General features: G+C 32.6%; 1 protein-coding gene and 1 pseudogene across 1 annotated transcript; one reads left to right on the forward strand and one right to left on the reverse strand.

Annotated features, from left to right (window-relative positions):
• Positions 1-8,917: 8,917 nt before the first annotated feature.
• Positions 8,918-12,816, forward strand: LOC118035458 (multiple C2 domain and transmembrane region protein 6-like; annotated as a pseudogene).
• A 41-nt stretch (positions 12,817-12,857) lies between these two features.
• Positions 12,858-18,570, reverse strand: LOC118035459 (uncharacterized). Its single transcript, XM_035041033.2, has 11 exons — positions 18,280-18,570; positions 18,127-18,165; positions 17,391-17,482; positions 16,647-16,896; positions 16,450-16,569; positions 16,292-16,367; positions 15,644-15,852; positions 15,373-15,481; positions 14,489-14,581; positions 13,934-14,094; positions 12,858-13,624 (listed from the first exon to the last, which is right to left on the reverse strand). Exons 1-11 carry the CDS (start codon positions 18,448-18,450, stop codon positions 13,067-13,069), a joined length of 1,878 nt encoding a protein of 625 aa, XP_034896924.1. The 5' UTR covers positions 18,451-18,570; the 3' UTR covers positions 12,858-13,066.
• Between the last annotated feature and the right edge of the window lie 978 nt (positions 18,571-19,548).

Here is a 19,548-nt window from a genome sequence, read left to right on the forward strand (position 1 = left end):
CTTATTACTTTCTTAATATTTGAAAAATCATGATAAGTTGCTAAACATTGTACTTAATATTTAAATATAAATCAATCAATTATTGAATTGATAATAAATTAAATTTTTTAATTTATTTAATCTTATTTTATATAGGATTATAATTTATATTCTAATCAACTTATTAGGGAACCTAATAGGTAATTAAAATGTTAAGTCAAACCAGTTATTACTTTCTTAATATTTGGGGGATCATGACAAGTTGCTAGACATCGTACTTAATTTTCAAATATAAATCAATCAATTTTTAAATTTATAATAAATTAAATTGTTTAATTTATTTAATATTATTTTATTTAAGATTATGATTTATATTATGAGCAACTTATTAGGAACCTAATGGAATGATTAATCAAGCTTGATTTGATTATAAATAAATTTTAGAAATTAAAGGACTAGAATGTAATTAATATAAGGGATTACATATCTAGACCTAAAAAAATCAAGTAAGATTTAATTGAATAAATTTATAAAATTATTCTAAAATAATATATGTAATATTATTTAACAGACAAATTGATAATTTTCTTTTTATGAGGTTATTCAGTTTTATAACCCAAGTTGCAGACTTGACATGTTAACTTGTTTAGGTCATGTTATTTTTTTGGTTAACCCAAATTACTTTATGAATAAATATGTATTAATATAATATGCATACTTAAAAAAAAAAAACATATAGCTCATTAATATTCAAAGAAAATAAAATATCTTTTTTTTTATTTTTTTAATGTGAACTTTTTATTTATTTATATTTATATTTATATTTATATTAGTATTACTATTATAGACGCATAAAAATGAAACTCTCTTTTCATCTCATCGTATGAAACCTTTGACACCATAATTAGTTATTTTTGGTGTCAAAATCGTAACAACTAACAAGTTTCTTTTACTTCTACCACTTTTCAACAAGTTTTCTCTTCTCTCTTTAACCCACAGACTACCAAATAAATTTTCATACCAAATAAAAAATATTGTGAATTTAATGTTAGCCTCCACTTTGTACTTTTTACTCTTTTATATTTTAATTTAGTATTTTTACCATAATTTCAAACCTAATCTCATCTAATAAGACTATAGAATGATGTGATTAAAAGAAAAAAAAAAAAAAAAAGAAAAAAAAAAAAAAAAAACAGATGTTTCGATATTCATGCGAACTATTATTAGATTTTCTAATGTTTTTTAGATGTACTGGTTTATAAATTTATGTTATGTTGCGGATTAGATAAAAGAATAACATATAAAAAAAGTATTCAGATCATAAAAAATTATATGATATTATTATTATATTGAGATTAGTAAATCAACTTTTAAACCTCGCAATCCGATATTTTTTTCCCTATCATCGTAGGTAATTAGGAGGCAAATATCTATTACACAGGGCTAAAAGGCCTGGAAATTGACAAAGCACAGCAATAGTAAGAGATAAGGAGAAAGTCCAAGTACAGCAGCCTACGAAGAGAAGCTGGCCCATCCTAAGTCCTAACTGCATATTTTTCTCACTGCAGTGCACCCTAGTGGATATGTATTGTGTTTTTAATATATATATATATATATATATATATATATATATATATATATATATATATATATTTTAATATATTTTCAAATAAAAAAAAACTTTAAAAAATAATCATTATCACAATTTTTCTGTTTCTAGACCTATATCTTATTTTTTTTCCCTTTAATTCCCTGAAAATGTAATGAACCTTTGCATGTAGTTGATTCACTGAACCAAACCAATCACGATAGGTTCTATATAATAGTACGGATTTGCCAACTTATCCACGCACATCAATCACACTGCAATATAGGGAGGGTTATATTTTTCAAAGAACATAGATTTATTTATCAGAATAAAAATTAAAAGTCATTTTAAATATATAAAAAAATTATAACCAAGTAACTAATGTAGTTATTATTTTTATCTTACATTTAAGAGTTTAGATGATTGTGGTTTACAGAACTCAACATCTACAACCAATTTAGAATTTTTCTTTTTAATTTCGGTATAGTAATTAACAAGTTTGATTTTCTGCCTCTACATCACGGGTAGAAATTCAAATTAATTTTGAATATAATAAAAAAAAATATGTTAATATTGCAAATATCATGTTTTTTTAATTAAAAATATACAAAACTCAACATCTATCACCTGTATAGGATGTTTTTTTTTTTTAAAATAAAAAAAATCTTACATTAATTTGAAATGATTAATGTAAGATTTTTACGTTTTAAAAAGTGGTTTTAAAAAATTTTTAAATTTTTATTTTATTTTTTTATTTGTTTAAAATTAATATTTTTTGGTTTTGTTTTTTTTTATTTTTTTTTTTAGGGAGGAGGGGCTAAACATCCATTTTTCAATTAATTTTCACCTAGCAACCCTAGAATCAATATAAAAAATAAAAATTAATCTAATCCATGAAATCAAAACCGAACCTAATCTAACTTCCCTGTCATGTTTAGAGAAGAAAATCACCTCAACTAAATTCTCTTTAGAAGAGAAACTCATTAACACCAAAATCTTCCTTTATGGTTGCCGGATTGTGGTCAAACAATAACTTTTTCTCTCCTTCTCTATTTATCAACATGTTTCTCTCTCTTTTCTTTGACTTAGGGATTGCAAAATGAACAAAATGAATTTTTAGATCAAAATAATAATTCTAAAATTTTTAAGATTGACTATGAATTTTATTTGTGTTTTCATTTTAGTCATCCCACTTTAAATTTTATTATTTAAATAAAATTAAAAACTTTATTGGACTTCCTCAAAATCACAATAAAAAAAATCAACCAAATCCATGAAATCAAAACTGAACTTGATTTAACTTCCCCATAATGTTTACATAAAAAACCACCTTCAATGAATTTTCTCTTAAAAAGAAACTCATTAACACAAAGATATTTTTTTTTTCCGGTGGTCGGATTGTGATTGAGTGACAAGTTTCTCTATTTCCCTTGTGTTTCTCTTTCTATTTTCTAATATAAAAATTAAAAAAATAAACAAAACGATGCAAAATAAAAATTCTAAATTTTTTTAGATTGACCAATAAATTTATCCGTGTATTCATTTTTCAAGCCCAAGGACAATGCATGGATACTAACCCATTACATGGACCAGATATCTAATCCATCGTCACCCCCACCTTGTGGAGGAATCAGCCTTCACTCGGCATGTTTTTGCTCAACGAGCACATGGCACGCCCACAATGAAAACTTGGGTCATTGTTCTTTATCTTTTCTTTTTCTTCTTTTCATATGAGATTAAAATTTTTTTATTAATTTTTTTAATATTTTCATTTTATTTTAATATGATGATATTAAAATAATTTTAAGAAAAAAAATTATTTTAATATATTTTTAAATAAAAATAACTTTAAAATATAATCAATAACACTCTTAATTACAATAAATGTGGTAGCTTTTAGGAGGCCTATGCCTATATAACTAAAGTAGTGTCGGCGACACATACCGTACTGTACATAGTACATACCTAACGTATTTGCTGCTTTTCTAGTATCTCTTTAATCTCAGATGAAAAAAAAAAAAAAAAAAAGATGATGTTAATGCGCTGGAAGAAGAAGCCAAGACCGGGCATGTGCTCTTGCACGTGGGTGGCTACGAACAAAATACAAAAGTGAATGAAGCAAACACATGCATCGATGCCATTCTTTTCTAGCATCTACTATTATAAGTTAAAGCTGTAATTATTTCAAAATGTATTGTCACTATGCTGTCCAATGCCGACAAACAATACGTGCCTTAATCATTATTTGTAAGAAAAAAAATAAAACATTAGTTTATATAAATACATATAAACTAATTTAATTAATTTTGTATTTAATTATGTGATGGGACATTAATTTCTCATGCTTCCACTATATCACTGCCGTGTAATCTCGAGAGGTATGGGTTTTTCTTGTATTGAGTTCTTCACTCGAATTTAAAATTAATATTTTAATTTTAATTAACATGTAAATGGAGTATACACTTTACAATCTAATATAAGAAACAAAATAAGATTATCTGGTATGTTGTTTATGAAGTGTGATTTGGTTGTTTTTTAAAATATTTTTCGTGTCAAAATATATTAAAATAATTTTTTTTATTTTTTAAAAAATTATTTTTAAAATCTGCGCATCAAAATATGCAAAAATAAATTAATTTTTAATAAAAAATAAAAATTTTTAATTTTTTTTTAAATACAAATAAAGCTATGTTCCCAAACATTCTATATCCCACAGAAGATTGATTTTTAATTTTTATTTATTTCACAGTCCAGATTGGCTACAGAGAAAACAGCTGTCCATCCATTTGTAGAATTGTTTTTAACTGTGGGCATAAATAAATAAATAAAAGGGAAATTGGGTTTTGGATTTTGGAGTTTATCTTGTTCACTAGTGTTCGAAAAATAATAAAAGATAAGGACAAGATGAGCGAGCTTCCAACTTGAGGCTGACTGACAACGTGCAGAGGGTAGTTACGTCCGTCTTTGGGATTGCTATCATTGTACACGTGTTTATTAGATAACTGGCCATTGTTACTGAGTTTCTTGGTGCGCTGAGGTTGTTTTTCATAAACAATTTTATTTTAAAATGTTTTAAAATAATATTAATTTTAAAAAAACGCAGGGTCTAGCCGTTGAAATAAACACTATCAAATAGTTTATTATTAATTTGTTTTTTTGAAGGAGACAGTGCAAGTCTATTTTTTAATATAATTGTACGATATATCATTTATTGTGGAAGGTAGCCTGTCATCACCTTTATCAAACTCCACTCAATAAGATAAATTAATTAAAATAAAAATTCATCTAACATCTCTTTTCTTTTCAAGATATCAGTAATTTTCTTTCATATTTCCAAACAGTGTGTTTGATTTAAAGATGTGATGGATTTTTTTTAAAAAATATAATATTTTTTAAACATAAATTATATCTTTAAAAGCTAAGAAAACATAAACGACCTTCCATCAAAACACAAACATAAAAAAATAAAACTTGATATCGAAACATGAATTGATTTTTAAAGCAATGGAGTATTTTTTTTAATTTTTTGTTAAATATAGTCTTTATTCTTATAATTTGTATTTCCAATCCCACTTAAATCTTGATCTCATAAAATCATAACCTAGCTTATCTTTAAATATCAATGAAAAAATAATACAAATGGAAAGAAATTAAAGAAAAAAAAACATGGAAATATAAACATGGAACAATGAGCTTGAGTTTTAGATCTCCCATGAAGCATGAACACCTTTATGCTGAAACAATCTTAATCAAGGAAGATCAATCAATACACTATTTAATTTCTGAAAAAAGACAAGAGAAGAAAGCAGCTTAATTTGGAGGCGAGAGAAATAATTAATTACTGTACTAATTTGTGTTTAAAAATAGATAACTCCACCCGCTGCTGATGCACCTGTAAGTCAAAGGCCAATCACTGAAAATATTGAAAGCAACCGCCTCCACTCAGTACCTTCCGATGCAGACTTTCCTTGTCCCATCGCATAATCTCCCACCCTCCTCTTTTATTTCTGGACCTTCCTCCTCAAATTATTATAATGCCCTTGTAACAGTATTTTCCCGTTTTAGCACAGTAAAAAATTGTTTTTTAAATTGATACACTATTATATTAAAATATCTAAAAATATCTAAAAAATATTAATTTAAAATAAAAAAATAAAAATATTTTAATTTTTTTAAAAAATATTTTTAAAATATAAAATCAAGCCAGACCTAAATAAGTAACCACTGGTCACGTATATAGTATTAGCACGTCAGCTTGGTTAGCATGTTTGGCAGTGTGGTAGCGGTTGCTTTTTAAATAACTTTTCGTGCTAAAATACATGTCAATGATTTTTTTTATTTTTTAAAAATTATTTTTGACATCATCATATCAAAACGATCCAAAAAGTACAAACCACACTCAATTTTAGCAAAAACAAAAAAATTCAAAATTTTACAAAACACAGGTAGAAACACAGCCCCAAACAATACCTAATTAATTTCACAACAGTTTCCTTCTTTTTTCCCCTCTTTTATTAATTTTTATCTTCCACCGCTTCTTCGTCCTCCTAAGCCGCGCTTAACTCAGGCAACCTCATCTTATCTTCTCTAGCACAACAAAATCATTCTTCTCTCATCTTCACGACGGACCTCACCTTTGTCTCTCTCTTTCAGCCATTGCTTGTCTTTATAACCCTCCACCTGTGGCAAGCATATATTTCTCCTAACCTTCACTACCACTAGTGCCACCACTACTCACAAGCTCTTTATTTAACCAATCTGAGACATATTCATCTTTCCCTCTGTTAATTTGTTATTTTACATAGTTAATTTAAGAATTCTTTAGAATAAAAATTTTAGGGTTTATGTTAGGGTTTTTATTGATTTTATCTAATTGAAGATTAATTAGATATAAAACATAAGCAAAAATTAATGATAACACTTATTTGATTCCCAAGTAACCCAAATATAATAGAAATAAAGTGATTTGGTCGAAATAAAAAATAGACAAATACGTGTATGGAAAATACCTATAAAATACCTATAAAATATTATGGTAAAGTTTGAGATTTATCCAACAGTTTGGTTTGGAGTTATGCTCAATAACATAGAATTAGATGGTAGAAAATTTTACGCCAAAATTCAAATCTTGTTTGGATCATTTCATAGTACCCAATTCAATTAGATGATTTTTATTGAGAAATTAAGATCTCAATTTAGTTCCTAATTTGTTCATGCTCATTAAAAATTTTATGGAGTTTTTAAATTAAGAAGGATCCAGTTGACAAGTGTGAGAAAAACCAAATTGATAAAAGCTATAAATTAAGAAAAAAGGTATATAGGCTAGGGATTAAATTGAGGTTTTTCCTTTTTATTATATACAGTTTGGATTTTTTTTCCCCAGGGATATTTAAATTGCCTTGGGATTGTGTTTAGGAAATATTTTTCTTAAATACATGTAAAGAGAGAAAAATTGAGATTAAGTTTAACATTTGTGTTGGAGTTTAATAAAATGAAGAATTTTATTTATATATAAACCAGATCAGGCAGTGGTTGCTGGCTGGAGGAAGGAAGGCTATTATTGGTATCATAAATTTTGTAACTGTCGGTAATATGGTTCCAAATAGAACAAGCTGTTGACATCAAGAGTATGCATAATCAATGGCCAATAATTCCTTTTTTATTTTTTACGTTTTAACAATATTTTTTTTTACTTAAATTAATATTTTATTTAATATTTTCATTTTATTTTAATATACTGATATTAAAAATAATTTTTTAAAAAATAAAAAATATTTTTAGCCATCCTAAAAAAAACATTATATAGTTAACCAGTAATTGTCAGTATATTTGTGTTGAATGACAGAAACTATATTAAATTCCACCCCCGGATTATTCCGTTACCACATAGGAAACTTGGTGGGACCCTTTGGACACAACTTCTAAAGATGCCTTTAAAATAATGCAGATCAAAAGAAACAAAGAAAAAGAGAAAAAAAATGTGAATAATAATAGAGAGAGAGAGAGAGAGAGAGGTTTCCTACTTTTCTCCATGTTAAGGTCCTGGCAACTAGCCTAAGGCATATAAAATAAATAATTTATAATTTACCATTAAATGGTAAGAAATGTATATTTACTTGCTTTAATTAGATATTTTTTAATGAAACATTTTGGCAGCAAGGGCAAAAAAGGAAAGAAAAGAGGAAGCAGCAACTTGAATTCCTATTTAATATGGATATTATTCATGCTGTGCTGTGTTTAGAATCTTGTTTGGAAACGTAGCTGTACCGTTTTTTTATAAATTTTATTATTTATTTTTTTAGTAAAAATTAAATTTTTTATATGTTTTAGATCATTTTTGATGCTATGATCTCAAAAATAATTTTTTTAAAAAAATAAAAATATCATTTTAATATATTTCGGCATAAAAAAACACTTTGAAAAGTAACCTGCAAACACACTCCTTGTATTTCTGAAAAATATTAATTTTATTTTTTAAAAAATTAATTTTTTAATATATTTTCAAGTTGAGAATAAATTTAAAAGAATAAAAAATATAAATTTATTTTTAAATTAAAAAAAAAATCCACCACGTAGAGAAACATGCCCTCGATAAATATCTTCTTTATTAGTCAAAGCTTGAATCTTGAATATTATGAATTTGAATTTGAATTTGTTTCACTTCCAGGGACAAACAGATGGTGGACAGGTCATGGCTGGTAATAAAAAAGAAAGAATTTACACTCAATCAGAGTTGATAGCATGTTTATTTTTCCGTTTTAAAATATATTTTTTTAAAATTTAAAATTATTTTTTTACTTCAAATTAATATATTTTTATTGTTTTTAAATCATTTTAAAAATATATTAATATAAAAATAATTTTTAAAAATAAAAAATATTATTTTAATACATTTTTAAAAACCAATATTATTTAAAAAATAACTGTAATACACTTATTATAGAAAAATTTCGTCATAAAATTCCCTCGGTTCCAATTTTCTCTATCCTTTTAGTACCCGAAGCCTTTCAAGCTAAGCAAATGTTCAGATGAAGTCTTGAATAATCAAGCTGACACATCAAACCTGTTTGTTGACATGTTACCAACACATCTCAACTATGTTTTTGCCCTTTTTTTTCTTTTTTCTAAAAAAAGACAAAAGCATAAAGAGGTCAAAGAAGTGGGGCTGGCTGAGTTCATAAGAAAGAATTCAGGTAGATGATTAGTTTACACAATTACCCTCGTGCCTCAATTCACCGATACGATATCAGTCGGGTAAAATTTAATTTTTTTTTTAATTTTTTATAGTAATCCAGATACATAAAGGGAAGAATATAATATCCACACTTTAAAAGAGTGTGGATTCAATATTATGCAAAAAGATGAGCAGAAAGTGAGTGTGTGTGATGAATAAAGGGAGAATCAATCTGCTTTGGTGACCTTTTAGGCTAAAGGACTAGACAATCTCCATGGATGAATTAATAAAGGATCTGCCTAATACCTTGAAAACGAGAGATCAGGGATTGCTTTTAGAGAAAAACCTCCATCAGGCTCATGAATAAATTGATTATTTTCGACTCGGAGTTATCTTCATCAAGTCCCCACTTTATAATTGCCTAGGAAGACCAACTCCAAGAACAGCAGCCTCTTTCTCTCACCATCGAAGAAAATCAAGACCCTACACACTTGATAAGCTTACGAAATGTTAAAATGTGCCCACCAGAATCTGCCTCTATCCCCACTCATGTTCCTGTCTTCGTACTCCAAAACTAAGCGCCTCATCTCCAACAACCACTCTTCCACCACCCACCACCTCCATTCCTTTCGTTTTTAGCTGACAAATTATTGTCCGAGCAGATCTTACGAACCCCGTCAAGCCTCTCCCTCAACTACCACCACACCATGACCATACTAGTTGTAGAAGTTCACGATGCTTGTGACCTAATGCCCAAAGACGGCCATGGTTCAGCCAGTCCTTACGTACAAGTAGACTTTGATGAGCAAAGCCAGAGGACTCAAACCAAGCCTCAGGAGCTTAACCCTATTTGGAATGAAAAGCTTGTTTTCAAAGTAAGAAACCCAAGAGATCTTCCCAACAAGACCATTGAAGTTGTTGTGTACAATGATCGAAAAGGCGGCCACCACAAGAACTTTCTTGGTTGTGTTAGGATCTCTGGAATCTCTGTGCCTTTATTATCTGATTCCGAGGCCATTGATCCCCAGCGATACCCTCTTGATAAACGTGGCCCCTTTTCGCATGTCAAAGGTGATATAGCCCTCAAGATTTATGCAGCACATGATGGTAGCCACCCTCCTCCTCCTCCTCCTCCTCCTCCGACAAATGCTGGCAATATTGAGACTGAAGCAACTCCAGTATTTCAAGAAATCAAGACCACCATGCTTCAAGAAGATGTTATTGATGACCACGAGAAGAAGAAGAAGAAGAAAAATAAAGATAAAGAAGTGAGGACTTTTCACACTATAGGGACTGCAACTGCTGCTCCCGCTGCTGCTCCGGCTCCTTCTGTGTCTACCGGGTTCGGATTTCAGCCTCAAGTTATGAAAGAAAAGGCTCCTACAGTTGAGACAAGGACTGATTTTGCTCGAGCAGGGCCACCTACTGCTATGAGTATGCAGATGCCTAGGCAGAATCCTGAATTCTTGTTGGTAGAGACCAGTCCACCGTTGGCTGCACGTATGCGATACAGAGGATGGGACAAGATGGCGAGTACTTATGATTTGGTGGAGCAGATGCATTACTTGTATGTGAGTGTGGTTAAGGCCAGAGATCTTCCTGTTATGGATGTTTCTGGGAGTCTTGATCCATATGTTGAAGTTAAGCTGGGGAACTATAAGGGAAAGACTAAATTCTTGGAGAAGAACCAAAACCCGGTGTGGACGCAAATTTTTGCTTTCGCAAAGGATAGATTGCAGTCCAATTTACTTGAAGTTACTGTGAAGGATAAGGATTTTGGCAAGGATGATTTTGTGGGCAGAGTTTTTTTTGATCTATCGGAAGTCCCTCTTCGAGTGCCACCGGATAGTCCTCTGGCTCCTCAGTGGTACATATTGGAGGACAAGAAGGGGATGAAGACCAGAGGAGAGATTATGCTTGCAGTTTGGATGGGAACACAGGCTGATGAGTCATTTCCTGAGGCATGGCATAGTGATGCTCATGACATTAGTCAGACGAACCTTTCCAACACACGATCGAAGGTCTACTTTTCGCCGAAGCTGTATTACCTTCGAGTTCATGTCATTGAAGCCCAAGATCTTGTCCCCTCCGACAGGGGCCGCATGCCAGATGTGTATGTAAAAGTTCAACTTGGTAATCAGTTAAGGGTCACTAAGCCTTCGCAGATGCGAACCATTAATCCAGTTTGGAATGATGAGCTTATATTTGTTGCGTCTGAGCCTTTTGAGGATTTCATAATTGTGTCTGTTGAGGACAGGATAGGACAAGGCAAGGATGAGATACTGGGAAGGGTCATTTTATCAGTTAAGGGTTACCAACAAGACTTGAGGCGCATAAGCTCCCAGATCCTCGCTGGTTAAATCTCCTCAGGCCTTCGTTCATAGAAGAGGGTGACAAGAAGAAAGATAAATTCTCAAGCAAGATCCTACTCTGTCTCTGTTTAGATGCAGGGTATCACGTCCTTGATGAGTCTACGCATTTTAGCAGTGATCTGCAGCCGTCATCCAAGCACCTGAGGAAGCAAAAGATTGGAATCCTTGAACTTGGGATTCTCAGTGCACGAAATCTGCTGCCATTGAAGGGAAAGGATGGCAGGACTACTGATGCGTATTGTGTGTCCAAGTATGGCAACAAATGGGTTCGAACCAGAACAATTCTCGATACTCTGAATCCTCGTTGGAATGAGCAGTATACTTGGGATGTTTATGATCCTTGCACTGTGATCACCATTGGTGTCTTTGACAATTGCCACATTAATGGAAGCAAAGAAGATGCAAGAGATCAGAGAATTGGGAAGGTAAGGATTCGGCTATCAACTTTGGAAACTGATCGAATATATACACATTACTATCCATTGCTAGTTCTTACCCACTCTGGATTAAAGAAGCATGGGGAACTTCACTTGGCAATAAGGTTTACATGCATAGCTTGGGTTAATATGTTGGCTCACTATGGCAAGCCATTGCTTCCCAAAATGCACTATTACCACCCAATTTCTGTTAGGCACATTGACTGGCTCCGCCACCAGGCAATGCAGATAGTGGCAGCAAGGCTATCAAGATCTGAGCCACCGCTTAGGCGTGAAGCTGTGGAGTACATGTTAGATGTGGATTACCATATGTGGAGTTTGAGGAGAAGCAAAGCTAATGTTCATCGCATGATGTCAATGCTTTCAGGGGTCACGGCTGTCTGTAAATGGTTTAATGACATTTGCTACTGGAGAAATCCAATAACAACATGTCTAGTGCACGTGTTGTTCTTCATACTGGTTTGCTATCCAGAGTTGATACTGCCCACAATCTTTCTCTATCTGTTTGTGATTGGGTTATGGAATTATCGGTTCAGGCCAAGGCACCCTCCTCACATGGATGCTAGGCTTTCACAGGCAGACAACGCCCATCCAGATGAACTTGATGAGGAATTCGAAACATTCCCAGCATCCCGGCCATCGGACATTGTGAGGATGAGATATGACAGGATGAGAAGTGTTGCCGGTAGGGTGCAGACAGTGGTTGGAGATTTGGCAAGCCAAGGGGAAAGAGCTCAGGCACTACTAAGTTGGAGGGATCCAAGGGCTACGGCAATCTTTATCCTCTTTTCGTTAATCGGAGCTATTCTTATTTATGTCACTCTATTCCAGGTAGTGGCAGTGCTGGTTGGACTCTACGTGCTTCGACATCCCAGGTTCAGGAGCAGGATGCCCTCTGTGCCTGTCAACTTCTTCAAAAGATTACCGTCCAGAGCAGATATGTTACTTTGAGTTGGAAACTGCTGTAACTTAAAACACCTTATTTGCTTGATTCTGGACAAGGAAATACGATCTAGTAAATAATTCCACCAATGTCATGACAGCAGAAGACAGGAGGAAAGCAGCTAGGGTACTTTCTGCCTCACACCCAATCCACAAAACAATCTCGCTTTTGCTGAATATGCATATCCCACATTTCTTCAATCCCATGTATGAAACCAAACTATTCTTTTTGCTCTTTATTCCAGATTCTGTACTGTCTATGAGCGATCATATTTTATACTAAATGAATGGTAAACAATGCCCCAAAAAGCTGGCAAAACATAAGCGACGGCTACACAGTGTGAAACAGTTTCTAATATCAATAATGCATGCAAAAACTTAAGCATATTAATCATTGCAAAAGAAACGAGTGCCTTACACAATTCCCAAGGGATTTGCAACATGTAGCTATTCCTCAAAAATATTGTAACAGAACTCTAGCCTTTTACAAAACAAAAAATTTCCCATATTCGTCAAATCTTTCATGAAAATCCTCCCACAAAGAATTGGATAAGTAAAACGCAACACATGAACCTCACTTGGATGACATGGTCTTAAATCCAAGATGTATTAGCAAAGCTACAGTAGTAAAAACGCTGACAATTAATCCTCCTAGGAGTGCCCTATCCACAACACCCCACTCCTCCGGAGCTCGTTTGGCCCATTCTTGCTTTTTCTGGGATCCCGACGCAATACCATTCTCCACCATTTTCTGTGCCTGGTTTTTCCGCTTTCTTAGTAACCATCCAATGAGATTTCTTCTATTTTGATCTTCTTGAAGCACTTCATTCTGCAAAACATCACTTTGTTCTAAAGTACTCTGTCCTCCACAGCTCTCTGGTCCACAAGCACAAGGTTCTGACTCTCCGGAACATGCACAGCTGTCACACGGGTCGGAACAGGGAGAACATTTTTCCTCACTGAGAATTTTCTCGACAGACTTCGATTTCTGATTTATTTGGTTGAGAGTCTCAATCACTTCTCCAAAAACTGACCACCTTCCAACGGAGGTTATCTTAACAATAGCTGAAGTACCCAGCATGCTTTCTTGAGCAACTATGAGCACCTGCACGTATGCCTTTGTGTGGCCAACCTTGGGAAATGAAAGAACTAATCAGAAAATGAAAATAAGAGGCTGAATCATAAGCTAATAAAGTTCTCCATTCAATTCAAAAAAAGGAAAGAAAACAAAAGGAAGCAAGTTCTCCATTTGAACTAAGCTAGGAAAGGAAGGAAGTGAGGGTGGGTGTGTGTGTGTGTGGGGGGGGGGGGGGCTCTCAAATTTAAAGAGAAGCGAGCAGAACATACAAAACATATCAGAAAAACATTCAACATGCAATCCTAGTAACCTTTCCATGACGCCTTAGAACCAGAGTGTTTCATTTAGATGCTTTCATCTTACCAAGTGAATTCCATCAGTGGCGATATCTGTTATCCATATTCTTTCCACTCTGCCCTCCATTCCATTGTAAGGAGTGAAAGCTTCAAACACAGAAGTCAATTCACGGCTTCTTTGCTTCACTATGTTACTTGGAACCTTCTTCATCCTTGCAGCAGGTGTCCCTGAAATCAGAAAGCAGATTTAAGATAGAAAATAACCACAAAGTCGATGCAATTACACACAGAGTCCATTATGGCACGGGTACCACATAAATTTTCATAATACACTCCACAGTGAACAGGACATACTAGATGTCAAAGTGAAATAACAGAGAGACGAGCTTTCATAACAGATAAGTGATGTTTTTCATAACACAGCAGTCGCTCACGATACAAAAAGAAATAAATGCTGTTTTTCTTCCACAAAATATACAACTTTTCCCAATTGCCACTCATTGTACATTTGATGAAACCGAACGGAAAAAAAAAACAAGTACAATGAGCAACACCAGGCTAAAACATAATTAGAAGGGTAATGATAAAATCTAAGCAAAAGGTGAAGTCATCAACAGCATACCTGGTCTAGGATAGAACTGCGAGATATGAACTTGAGCAAACTTGTACGCTTTAATAAGGTTGACAGTTTGAGAAAAATCTTTATCTGTTTCACCTGCAAAACCCAAGAAAAGTCTGTCATGTCAAGGACTATCCAGCTAAAACACCAAATACTTTTTATAGAGGGTGTTGTAAATGAATACAAACTGCTGACAAGGTTCTTGGATCTTTCAAACTGTTTTTTATCTCTCTCTATCACCAGTAAATAATTCCTCCAAGTAATGTCAAAACCACTCGTAAATAATCTGAAATAAGAATTGGGGTCTTCATATCCAATATCATCGATACCCCCTCAATAATCAAATTTCTGCTTCAATTGTTCCTAAGTTATTCTGGAAAAATAACCAAAATAACAAAAAGAAAAGGAAAAAGAAAGCCTAGCTTCCACAATACTCCCAATGCCCTTGCCCTCATAAATTCCATGAGTCAACAATTTTTAACTCTGACCTACTCTTTTTAATTGGATTTTTTTGACAAAAAAATTTCAAAAATTAAATTTTAGAAACTTTACAGTTGATATTTTATTGCAACCTTTTTGTTAAAAGATCAACTAATATAAAATTGAAAAGAAAAAAAAACTAGTCAAAGTTATATTGACTTTGAAAAGCAAGGAAGAGTCAATTGTTACCGAACCGATGGAGTACCAAAAATTCTGGTGACATATATGATTTCACAATCTAGAAATTACAAATGTCATATCAGGATAATTCACTTGAGCAATTTCACTTGAAAGGGGCCAATAACTTCTATGTCATACTGTTCTAGAGATATAGAATTAGTAAAGTGAGACTTAAATAAAAGTATGCAAAAAGGACCACGAAGTGGAAATTGAGTCTGCAAACTAACCAGGGAATCCACATATTATATCGGTAGCAATCTGCATCCCTGGAACTAGCTCAGTTAAGGTATCAACCACAGTCCTGAATTCATTCACAGTGTATTCTCGATTCATTGCCTGTCAACACGAACAGTTATCAACATAAGGGCTCTTATACAATGATATTCTCTAGTAGCTACCCTTACATAAATTTAGAATTACAGCTGGAATGACTGTTACAGGGTAGGTAGAAGCTACTAGCAGCACTAAAAAGAAAAGATTAGCAACATTGGGACTTACAGTCAAAATAGCATCACTACCAGACTGCACTGGCACGTGAAGAAAGGAGTATACACATGGATGGCGCAGAACTTCTGCTATCTCTTTCAGGTGCTCCAGAATAAAAGGTGGATTTGTCATCCCAATTCGAAGCATTGTGCTTCCATCAGAAGGAAGTTCAGCAACAATAGCATTCAATAAAATTGGAAGATTAACCCCAATGTCGCGACCTGTAAGATTTCAAGAAATTCAATCTGTTCAACACCTTGTATTGTGAAGAACTAGTACAATTAACGTCTCAACTTATTTATTTTTCTAAGCATGATAGATTTTTTCATGAGTCATGTAACAAAACTCCGTCTGCAGAGCAGCAATATTCTATTTCACTGGATGATATGAACATGGTAAATTTTATAATTATTTTTCCTTATTAGTAAGCAGTAGATCTATTTCTCACTTATTATTTCTCTAGTTTAGGGATTAGAAATGTAAATGATCAGCAGCATCTTCAAACAGTAACATGGCAAAAATGAGCAATGGTTGCTAATAGACCATTGAATGATGTGTAGCAAAATCATTTTAATAAAACGTCCTGTAGAGACAAGATTTCTAAATAGAAAAAATTGCAGATCATCGACATACACAATAATAGAAGCATCAAAATATTACCATAAGCTCCTGTATCTTCACTACTCAACCATATTTCCTTTACTCCATCATCTATAACTGTTTTTACACGCCCTGCCTGCAGATGGAATTTTAATAATAAGACCAAAAAAAATTCAAACAGCAGCAATATGTATCAGTTGTCCATGTCATGAACTTACAAGGCTATCGACAGTGTAGCTCCCTAAATGCCCACGGGCATGCTTTGTCTTGCAATAAGTACAGGCCCCCAAACACCCAACATTAATGGGAAGAATCTCAACAAATTTGTTCTTTCGCACCTGTCATGAGAAATAGAGCTGCTCATAAAAAAAACCAACATTAAAGAACCTCATTGAAGAAAATGTAAAATTTACACCTTGGGGAGGTCAAGTGCTGGCAATGTCTTGCGGTTCAGAAGCCGCACTTCATGACCTTTTAAAGTCTCCTCTACAACTTCAACTACACGATCTATTTGCTGGACTCCAACTATACTGACTCCTTCTAATTCTTTCACATTCCGACTTCCTTGAGGCACACACCCAGCCACCACAAGTGGTTTTTTTGCACTTTTACCCTTTGATATTAGAGTGTCCATGGCTGATTGACTTGGTGATTTTACAGTGCATCTGCATTAGGTAATATGAATCATTTGATACTCCAGTAATAAGAAGTTGAATGAACAAATAGTGTTTTTCTTTATGCTAGAAAAAGGGTAGGATTCATACTGGCAAAGGAACACAGAACAGAGTACCTATAACTATTCAGCAGCATGATAGCCCTGACAGGCTGAGGGCATGAATTCTACCCCAGATCTCTACAGGCATATCCAGATGGCTAGTAACTTAGCCAATTTGAGACTTTATTTAAAAATTTGATAATAAATGTGTGAAAAAGATGAAATGAGAACAGCAAAGACAAAATTTGAAGTTCCACATCTGTCAATGCATAGACACTCAAAACTATTACAATTATTCCATCAAACAATTACTTGTGGGCATCATCAATCACCAACCATGGAACAATATAACAGTACAAGAAACATATAGTCCACCTGATTGCAGCACAGTTCAATCATTCTCATAAAAATTAATAGATAGTATGGGACAAATGAAGAACTCACGTATTGATCAGCCACAGGTCTGCCTCCTCAGGACTATCACTTAATGAATAACCAAATGATGAAAGTTGTCCGGCCATATATTCACTATCACTCTGCCACCATTATCAACTGTGAGAAAACTAATTAACAAGAACTAAAAAGGAGTTCACACTATCAAATTCTGATACACAAAAACTGCTGGGGAATGGTGATATGCATAGCCAACAAAGAACCGCTTAACTTATAGTTCAAGCTCAATAATCCATAATGCTAGGACAAGCTGGTATTTTTTACAGTATAACTACTAAAACACTTTATTTATGACTTAATTGCCATAAGATTACGATCGCAACAGCACCTGGTACTGCCTTTCATAGCAAAACACAGCAAAGCTTCACCTTTCCCATGGTAAATAGTTTCAGATCCGGCCTTCATTAATCATAGCAAACTAGTAACTTATAGATCAAAACAAAATCCACCAATACAGATTGAAAACTTTAGTTCTTCACAAATTGAAAGTTCAGTTTAATATCCCAAAATAAAAAATCTGAGTATCCATAAAAATTGCTCTCGATATTTCCAACAGAATTCTTCATGTAACAACCCCCCAACCCAAAACCAAGATAAGGTCCTAACTACTGGAAATTAAGCATCCGCCAAATCCGTGTAATATATCTCTTGTAAAGCACCAATAAACCACTTCATAACATCTAAATGGAAAAGATTCAAGAATTCGAAAGAAAAGCATAAAACTTGCCTGATTATGGGAGCATCCAAAAGTCTTGATATATATTGTCTGGACCAAGACAACATTTTTTTTAAGGAAAAAAAAAAAACATAATAAGACCAACACATACTCATAGAAAAAATATAATGAACATGCATAAATTTAAACACAGAGAGAAAGGACCTGAGTGCCAGGAATCTTGGAAGAGATAGGGGTTTCAGAAAGTTGCTTGGCATGCAGTTTCGGCTTATTCTTGTTCTTCTTGAGGTTTACTCCAACTGCGTTCAGTGGCAACCTGAATCCAGGAGGAGACCCACTTCCATTACCAATCAGCAAGTCTTCAATGTCTTCCATTTCTTTGATTGATTGTGTCCTCTCACCTGGAAAACTGCAGCAGCAGTGGCTTAGCGAGAGGTTTATGTCAGAGAGAGAGAGAGTAAAACTGGTTTGTCAAATTTGGGCCCGGGTTGACCCGGAGTCATACCAAGATTGGTTTATTAAGGCCTATTTTGAAAGTAGTTTTAACTTTTAAGGTTTTAAAGTATTTTTTATTTTAAAAATATATTAAAATGATATTTTTTTTTATTTTTAAAAATTATTTTTAAAATTAGTGTATTGAAATGATTCAAAAAAAAATATTATTTTTTAGTAAAAAAGATAAAAAATTTGAATTTTTTTAAAATATAAGTTAGCCTATATTTCTAAATGCTATCTTAAAACCAAACTAGCAAATTTACATTACTTTCTTGCCTAAATTTCACTTAAAAACTTTGGGGCTGAATGTTTTTGTTGCTGAATGTTAATCATTGTTTTGTTGTAGGAAAGTTTTTATTTTTGGTCTGTAAAAACTTCTACTTGTACAAATTTAAGGGTAAACTAGTTAATTTCTTATTTGCTTTCCATGTGCACTATTCAATTATATATTAAATGTTCTTCAACAATATTTAATAATTTTTTTTATTTTTTATAAAAAAAATCAAGACTTTTTGTTGAATGTGATTAAGTATTTGATATTTAGAATTTCAAAAATGCTATACAAATTTTGATAATTCATAATTAAAATATTTAGTTTTTTCTAAGTATAGAATAATAAAAATTTATCTAAAATAAAATTTAAGAATATAAAGCTAAATTAGAGGCGATATATAATGGTTGAAATTTAAATATAAGCATATGTTTATGTCATAGGAGCTTCTAAAATATATATTTTTATTGTTATAATCCATTATTATTTACCACCGTTTTAATAAGAAAACTTCAAAAACAAAAAAAGTGAATAAAATGATAGAAAAGTAAAAAAAAAAAAAAAAAAAGAACCAAAATAAATATAACAGTTTGAGCTTCCTTCCAAAACAAGAAGAGAGATTGACAAAAGAAAGAAAGAAAGAAACCGTCAAAAAAAAAAAAAAAAAAAAAAAAAAAAAAACCCTCTTTTCCAATTATTATTTACCT

This window comes from Populus alba, chromosome 13 (assembly GCF_005239225.2).
Source record: "Populus alba chromosome 13, ASM523922v2, whole genome shotgun sequence".
Lineage (NCBI taxonomy): Eukaryota > Viridiplantae > Streptophyta > Magnoliopsida > Malpighiales > Salicaceae > Populus > Populus alba.